The sequence below is a fragment of the Meles meles genome, chromosome 20 (genome assembly GCF_922984935.1).
Source record: "Meles meles chromosome 20, mMelMel3.1 paternal haplotype, whole genome shotgun sequence".
NCBI classification, from domain to species: Eukaryota; Metazoa; Chordata; class Mammalia; order Carnivora; family Mustelidae; genus Meles; species Meles meles.
The window spans coordinates 13025138-13034024 of NC_060085.1; the positions used below are offsets into that span (position 1 = coordinate 13025138).

At 52.5% G+C, this 8887-nt stretch overlaps 1 protein-coding gene across 11 annotated transcripts in view; it reads right to left on the reverse strand.

Moving 5' to 3' along the window:
• Positions 1–7931, reverse strand: part of EPS15L1 (epidermal growth factor receptor pathway substrate 15 like 1) — a 98051-nt gene extending 90120 nt beyond the window's left edge. For 6 of the 11 annotated variants that reach the window (XM_045990577.1, XM_045990573.1, XM_045990584.1 and 3 more), the window contains exon 1: positions 1820–1843. In XM_045990577.1, coding sequence (XP_045846533.1) covers positions 1820–1828 — 9 coding nt within the window. In that variant the 5' untranslated portion in view covers positions 1829–1843. Of the gene's footprint in view, positions 1–1819; positions 1897–2544; positions 2777–7863 lie in introns of those variants that run through there. The other 5 variants (XM_045990575.1, XM_045990578.1, XM_045990582.1 and 2 more) reach the window with 5 other exon arrangements.
• Between the last annotated feature and the right edge of the window lie 956 nt (positions 7932–8887).

The window sequence follows — 8887 nt, forward strand, 5'->3', positions numbered from 1 at the left end:
TAGGCTGCTTCTCAACTGCTCCTAAATGTGGGCTCCCACCAGGCCTGGAGAGCCCGCTGCAAGGTGATGGGTCTTGTCTCACCCGACCCAGCCGCCCACCTGGCACCACCCAGGAAGGCTGGTCTTGCCCTGCTGGCTGGACTCACCGCACCTGCCTCCTTCCCAAACTCAGAAGGCCCCCCCCGCACAAATAACCATCTCACACGTTCCTTCGCTCCTCCAATCACCAACCCCTTCTGCTCTTCTAGAAACAACCTCAGGCCAAGTTGCTCTTTCTCACGTCACACCCACATCACAACAAATGTCTCTGAGCTAGTCCCGGCTCTACCCATTCTCTATGTAAGCAGTCAGATCTGGACGTGTCACTCCATTCCCCGAGAACCTGCCATAGCTCCTCCCTGCCTCACACACTGTGCACCAGCCCTACCATTCTGCCATTCATACGACAGAGGATAACTGAGCACCTGAGGAACAAGGATGAATTAAAACAGGCCTCTGTGGATCTACTCTCTGTGGTGGTGGAGACTGACCATCAATTTAATAATCCCACCAACAGAAAATTACAGACCAGCATGTGGAAAAGTACAGAATATCCCCACAGGCAACAAGAGAGAAGTGGGCCAACCTGTCAGGGGAGGCGTTACCAGAGCAAGTGATGTGCCAGCTGAGATATGAAGAGGAGTAGAGGTTAACCCAGAAATAAAGTGGGGAGAAAGAACATCCCAGAAAGGGGGCAATAAAAACCATGTGCAAAGGCCCTGAGGCAAGAGGGAATGTCACCTGAGCAAGCAATTGAAAGAAAGGCCCAGGGGCTGGGGCACATGGGTACCTCAGTCAGTTAAGTATCTGCCTTCATCTACGCCATAAGGATGGGATCGAGTCCCACATCAGGCTCCCTGCTCAGCAGGGAGTTTGCTTCTGTCTCCCTCTGCCCCTACCCCCTACTCACGTGCATGCTCACCTCTCAAATAAATAAAATCTTTTAAAAAACAAGCAAACAAACAAAAAGGGCCCAGGGGTCGCAGGGCAGAGCAAACAGGGAAGGCAGAACTGGGAAGCATGGGATGCAGGTGAGCAACGCACTGGATGGGACAGAAGCCAGATTCCAGTTTGCAGACAGTGCCGGTCAGCCTTCCTGGCACCACCCTTTCCAGCTTTCCACCCATGTATACAAAAGGAGAAATGACTTTGTGTCAACCGGTCTGGAACGTAATCATGTAATCAGTAAATCGGTTCTGCCATCAAGAGTACAGCAATCCCACCCAGAAGGCAGGGCCAGACGGAAGTCTAAGGACATGGCTGTGTGTGGTCATCTACAACCTCTATTTCCCTCTAGCAGCTTGTGACAGTGAGGGCTGGGCGCAGCCCTCTGGGCCACCCAGCAGGCAGGTCTCCTTCCCACTATCCCTCCCACCACCACCACCAGCGGCCACTCTCTAGGCAAGCAGACACCCTGTCAGTCCCTTTTGTCTCAAGCCAATCTGTAGGCCAGGCACAAACTGTGTCCCATTTACCAAAAGACCTTCTTCCTTTAATCCCTAAGTCACCCTAGTTAAAAGAGGGCTATGGACCCCAGGGTCCCCAGCCTTGGCCTCACATTTAGGCCCTTTGAGCTGGAATTCCAGCGTCTTGGCTTCTGTTTATTCTGCTTTACCTGTCTGAAAAAACATTCCTTCCTCTCTTCCCAGCCTCCCCACTTCCCAGCCGAAATGCACCTTCTCCACGCAGCCCTCCCCCAAGTGGAAGCAAGTTATACAGCCCTCATCCAGCTCAGACCACCCATGGCCTGCGCCTCCACCATGGCCTGGACCAAGCCGACCCTCCTCATGGCTGGGCATGGCTCACTCATTTCTGCATCAGTCATTGAGCACCAAACATCCACTCGAGCAGGGGAACCTATAAAGACAACAAGGCAACTTCTGTTTCTCCCATGACTTTCCATGACTCCCATGACTTTCCAGACAGAGGAGATTAAAACAGTAAAATAAGAATTTAAACAAGTGATCTTCTCTCCATCAGACTCCCAGTATCGAGAGGTTAGGTGGCACGACCACTGTTTAAAACCAAATGAGATCTCACACTCTTGTATGTATGCTTGGCAGTTAAAAAAAAAAAATCAAAAGGGGCGCCTGGGTGGCTCAGTCAGTTAAGCATCCACCTCTTGATTTCAGCTCAGGTCTTGAACTCAGGGTAGTGAGTTCAAGCCCCACATTGGGCTCCATGCTGGGCATGGAGCCTACTTAAAAAATAAAACAAACAGAACCTACAAGGCAACACAGAGTCCCCGACCTGCTTTAGATGAGCAGTGTCAGCGAGCTTGCTGGGTGTGACCTTTCACAAGTGACATAGGTCTCTGGCCCTCAGTTAACCCCTTCATAAAGTGAGGCTAAGACTGATCAGGATGGCTCGGGAGGATACAGTGAGCAATGCAAAAATGCCTGTCCTGCTCAGTCCGTGGCTCCTAAGGCCTCCCCGACCTCACACGTGGGACCGTAAACTCCACTTCAGTTCTCACTGCCAAGATCACTTTGTCCTGGGACACACCACGTATCTGCTCATTTCCTTCCATCTGTGCCCCGCTCCTGAGAATCTTGGCTCCATGGGACAGGGCTGTCTTCAGGTTCACTGCTACATCCCACTGCCTGGGAGGTGTCCAGCATAGAGAAGACGCCTAAGACAGGTCTGCTGAATGAACAGTGAGCACGGGGTGCGGACCCTCCATTGTCAGGAGGCAGATACGGGATACAGAGGTACTTCCAATTTGCACACGGAGAAACTGAGAGACAGAAAATACTGAACAGCTGAGGGCACTGAAAGGACATCTGGGGACCCTAACATTGAAAAAACACACCCTGAAGGGACCTCAAATGATAACGGGGTGGGAGAGGCATCTTTGAGGAAGAATGTGGAGTAGTTTGCCAAGTGGACATTGGCTGCTCAGGTGAAGTCTGAGTGGGGAGACCCTGAGAGCACCCCCGGCGTGGCTGTCGAGATGCCTCTCATCGGGGTGGTGGCAGTCATGTCCGTCCATCAGCAAAGTAACGTGAAGGGGCCTGAGGCACCAGAGAGCAGACACTCAGCTCTCAGATACCATCTGATCAAAGAGAGTTCACTTCCCAGATCAGTTGATCGAGTGAAGAACCAGGCATGGGAAAGTTGCTTTAAAGTTCAAAACTGGGGCACCTGAATGGCTCAGTTGGTTAAGCATCTGCCTTTGGCTCAGGTCATGATCTCAGGGTCCTGGGATCCGGCCCTGCGTTGGGCTCTCAGCTCAGCGGGGAGTCTGCTTCTCCCTCTCCCTCTGTGCTCTAATAAAAATAAATAAAAATCTTTAAAAAATAATAGTAAAGTTCAAAATGGGGCGGAGGGAGCAAAATTTACATGTTCTTGCTTAACTGGGAGCTACTCAGTCCACAAACCAGGCCAATGCAGCTCAATAAGATAAAGAGCCAGGGAATTCTGGATCTTACAGGGTAGGGCCAGTCTTAACCCTAAAACCTGACTCTCTATTCACCAACTTATACTACATCACCATTAGCATTCTTTTTTTTTTTTTTAAGATTTTATTTATTTATTTGACAGAGAGAGAGACAGCACAAGTAAGCAGAGCAGCAGGCAGAGGAAGAGAGAAGCAGGCTCTCTGCTGAGCAGGGAGCCTTATGCGGGGGCTCAATCCCAGGACCCTGGAATCATGACCTGACCTGAAGGCAGACGCTTAACCAACTGAGCCAGCCAGGTGCCCCTACCATTAGCATTCTAGTAAGACAGAGCAAGTAGCAATTATTTTAGAGAAAAAAACAAGGGACGAAAGGACAAACAAGTGCTCCAAGCACTTGACATTCACTGCAGACCCGTTCACCGGGTGTTGTTCTGGGCGAGGTGCCCAACAGGCTGCCTGGAAGAGGGGAAAGAGCAGGGCTCTGCAGGCAGACGGATGTGGGGTCAACCCACTAACTACGGGACTTCGACAAGTGACTTAAATCTCTGTGGGTCTCAGTCTCTCGTTTGCAAAATGGGAATAAAAACCTTAGAACCTGGCACCTATTAAAAAGATAATGTATCTCAAGTGCCTCAGCAGAGGAAGCCCATGACAAAGGAGGAGAATCCCAGTGGTAAGGGGGAGGGGGTGGAACTCCTTGGACACAGGGCACTCTCTTCATCAATGAGCCCAATGCTTTCCGTGTGCTTCCTGGGTCAAGGGCCACACAAGGGGGCCACACAAAGGACCCACAGAAGGTACAGGAGGGAGAACTGTCATTGAGGTGGGACTGAAGCAGGACACCACCAAGGAGAGTGCCACCTCTGAGAGTGGCCTCCAGTGGGCAGGAGGTAGGGTAGGCTGCAGCAGGAGATCACAGCATGAGGTGGAGGAATGTGGGGGGAACACTGGGAAGAGCAAGGGCTTCCATGGAAATGGTGGCAGTGCAGGAGAGCAAGCCGGCAGGGTCAGGAGGGGCAAGACCAGGGGGCGTGGGAATGCTGAACCAGGCAGTCAAGCTGGACATAGGGAGGGGAGTGAAATGGGGAGCAGCAGGAGGTTTCTGGAGTGGGGGGGGTAGTTGTGCAGAATGAACTATGAGGAAGAGGCTAAGCAGAAAGGGGGACAGCCCTGCCCTATGAACTTGTGGATGTGGTAAGGAGGTGGCCAATTCCAGTGGACAGCCGGCAGGAGTGAGATGGGGGGCTGGCAAGGGAGAAATAGGAGGCTGGACTCCAGAAGGGTCTCAGTGGGGGAAGGGCACACTCTGTGGGGAGACCCTAAGACAGAAGCAGACAGAAAGAAAGAAGGCAGAAGATGGAGTGAAGGCAAACTGGTGGGTTACAATGACCAGTGTTGTGGGGTTCAAGGAAAACCAACGATAGGCCACTGGGGATAAGGATGGCATGGTGATCAATAACCTATGAGACCACATGGTACAAAGCGGGTGAGGGACACAGGTGAATTTCTGAGAAACAGAAATCACTGAGACACCAATGGAGGGAAAAATCAACCCTAGACTCCTGACTCTTCAAATGGGCGAGATTTGTATTCAGGGTCAGAAGAGACTGTACAGGGAAAGAGGTGCCATAGAAATTGGGGAGTACAGAGCAGACCAGGAAAGATGCTGATGCGAAAAGTGCTGGAGACAGAGGGGAAACACACTGTCCCACTTTCCTCTGCAAACCTGCTGGCAACCGCTTTACTCACCTTGAATGGGCCATCCATGTTCCAAGTGCACCCTACACCTCAGTCCAACCAGAGCACAACCTCATGCTCTGGGGGCTCCATGACAGCCCCCAACCAGAAATTATCCTGGAATCATATCCACGCTTCCCCAGTAATTATCTGTGAACCCGTGTGATCTCAGCTAGACTGAAAACACCTGGAAGGGCTGGCTATGCCTCTCATCTAGCTCCACAGGAACACCTGGTGCCAAACTTCACCTAAGAACAGTATAGAGAAACGTTGCCATAACTACCTGGAGGAAGAAAACCTGGTTTCTTTCAACGAGCATACAAAGGCACATAAAAAATACAGAAGTGAACGACCTAAAGTTGTCACAGGCTCCTGGCTCTCAGTCTCTTGCAACTCCTCCTTCAATTTTGCTCCCACCCCTAACCCCATCCCGCACGTAGGGATTACAGTGCCTGTAAATGGCACTGGTAGGTGTAACTCGCTGGTTCCTGCTTCATGAGTTTACCTGACGCCTCCTGGGTGCTGGTCACAGGAGCAAGAATTTGCACCTGCTCTGATTGGGTGCCTGGTCTCATGCAGAAACAGACATCTGCAGACCACGAATGGTGCTGAGTGGTGTGTGGAGGAGACACATTGCCAGTGGGATGGAAGAGGGGGCCCCACTTAAGACAAGTGATCAGCAAAGGCCTCTGGGAAGGAATGACATCTGAGCTAGCACCTGAAGAAGGCAAAAGAGCCAGATGCCAAAAGTACCAAGGGAAGAAACAGGGAAGAGAACTTCAGGAGGAACAGCCAGTGGGGACACCCCAAGGATAAAGTTTGGACTATGGGAGGAGCAGAAAATCAGCAAGTATGGCTGTAGCGTGGGTACCGGGGAAAGCACGAGGCAGGAGAGGGCAGGCAGGCACCAGACCAGCAAGGCTTCCTGAGAAGGAACTGGGATATGTATTTCAAAAGGTGCTAAGCAGGTGAATCACATGACCTGATTTATGTTTTCATACCTTAACAAACAGTGGCAAACCACTGCCTTCCTCCAAAGCTAATTCTTCATCAGTAAAATAAGAATTCCCCTCTCCTTGTTGTGTGCGTAAGCGCCAACGTGGTAGAAAGCACTAAAACTCTAAAGCACTCAATAAACATTAGCCAATGTCATCATCAAAGTTCAGATTAGGGCTACTGTCAAAATTTTGTAAGTTTTAAAAAGATCCCCCCCCCCCCAAAACCAGGAGCACTTTCTCATTAAGTGAGCCTAAGTGAGTTTCACACCCCCCCCCCACACACACACACATGAACACACCCTAAACTGTAGCAACTGGCTATTAGCAATAATACCCACATCTGAATGGCACCTAGTTTACACAGCACTTTTGTATCTTTGGAAGAACATGTTAATTAATAACCACTGGTCTTTAATACTTTTAATTTAGTGACAGTGTTACAAACTGGCTAGTTCTTGCAAGACTTAGCAGGTATGCATGTTTCTCTCCTTGGAACAGCTGGTCAGTCATGCCAACCTGCCTATTGGCTCTCTTAAAGTTTAGCATTCTTACTGCTGTGGTCTACATTCCCATATGTCCCAATCTGCTAGAGAATTAAATGACGATAATAATTACAGTATCAATGAGTGCTCTCATATGTCGGGCACTGTTCTAAGTGCTTTTACATGCTTAATCTTCACATTTTCCTTATTTTTTTTGTATATTCCCATTTTCCAAATGAGTTCTAAGCGCTTCACCTAAGGACACTAAAAAGAATGATAGAGCCAAGAACTAAACACAAGATGATATGACCCTGTGTTCTCACTCTTAATCCCAACTCTGTGCTAGATAATTCAGACAAAATGTCTATAATATTGTGCTTGGTACAACATAGGTAGGTATTCATTCAATAATGGCAGCTGTTATTAGCAGGGCACAGGTAGTTTCTAGCTCCCATGAGAGTGTCACCTCAGGGAGAGCAGCGACCTTGTCTGGGCCACTGCTGCGCTCCCAGCACCTGGACCAAAGCACATTTAACGGATAAATGAATGAACGTCCCTCCCAGAAAGCAGGGCTGCCTGCACAAGGCTCTTTTTTGCACGTATGTGTGGCGCCACTGTTACTGCCCCCTTAGTAAGACCACCAGGCGTATCTGAGGGCACAGACAGGGACCCAGAGACGTGCGATCTCCCCTTTCTCGACTCAAGGGTGGCGGCAACAGCTCCCAAGGAATTGAGGGATGAGTCCAGGATCGCACTGCTGGAGGGTCCTGGCTCTGGCAGGGCTCTGCCTTCGCCGAGGGGACTGGGACCCGACAGGAAACAAAGACTCGCGGGGCCGACGCACCGGCAGAAAGGATCACTCCCCTCGCCCACCTCTCCGAATGAGAGCCCAGTGCCACCGTGCATCGCCCGGCCTGGGAGCGGCGGCGAAGTCCGGGCGTGGAGCCGTGGCTGGGCTCCGGACTGTGCAGACACAAGCGGCGACTCCGCTTGTACACCACCCGTAGAGGGTCGTCAGGGCGCGGGAGGCCGCGAGCGGGGCCGGCCTGTCACCTTCAGGACCGCCCGCCCACTCGCCCGCCCTCCGCGGGGGCCGCTCAGCTCGAGCCGCCGCCGCCCGGCTGGGCCTCCCTGCACATCGGCCTCACCGCAGTGCCCACCTCGCGCCCCGCGCCCTGGCGCTGCACCTCCGCCCGCCAGCCCGTACCTGCTGAGAGAGCGGGATGAGCGGGGCCGCCATCTTCCCGCGGACTCGGGCTCCGAGCGCCGGGGAGACGGGGGCGGGGCCGCGCGTGCGCACGGGTGTGAGGGGCGGTGCGCGCGCAGCGGAGTCCGGGAGAGGGCAGGGCTGAGGCAAGGCTGCGCACGCGCGACTCAACCTAAAGGGGCGGGGTCGAGGGCGGGGCCGTGCACACCTAGCCTTGGCCGAGAGGGGGCGGGGCCGGGGAGGAGCGCAGGCCTTGGAGGGTGCGCCAAGCTTCTCTAGCCCCTCCCCCCCACCCCCGGCCCCCCTTCCTGCAGGGCACCTGGAGGAATGACAGCAAGTCATTCCTGGCAAACATCTGTGGGAGATTGTTTCCCACCCCGCAGAGGGTCAGGAACCTCGCCGTGCTCAGCAACGCTCCCTGTTTCAAGGATAGGGTGTATGTTGTGGGGGGGCGGTGGCTGGCGGGTGCTTATGTCTGTGTGATAATTTCCCAACTGCCACCTTCTAGCAGGGTGACCTTGGCAAGTCACTTATGTACTTTCTCTGAAACCCCAGTCCCCTTCTGAGAAGAGGGGATGGTAATATGGTTTGCTGTCCTACCTCCACATCTCACACTACGCCTGGCCCAGAAGAGGTGCCTGATGTGTTTGCTGGAGAACGGGTACTGGAGGGGGCTTTTATTTCTTTAGACGTTTTGTCTTCCATTGGCTAGGTCCACACACTCATCTGTGGCCAGTTTCCACTAACAGGTTGAGGAAGAACGGTCCAGGCAGGGAGCTGACCAGAGCGACACAAAGTTTTCTTGGGGCAAGTAGGCCTCCTTTACCTGGTCTCCGGTGATGGCCACATACAGAGTCTGGCCAGGAGCCCTGCTCCAGGCAGGCAAGCTAGAAGGCCATGTGATTTCAGGGGTGAGCACAGCTTCCTGTCCATGTCTTCCATTTTGCAGTCAAACTGCTGCAGGTCTCATGAGACACCCCTGAGCCAAGAGCAACAAGATAAGACCATGTATCATCTGGTCTTG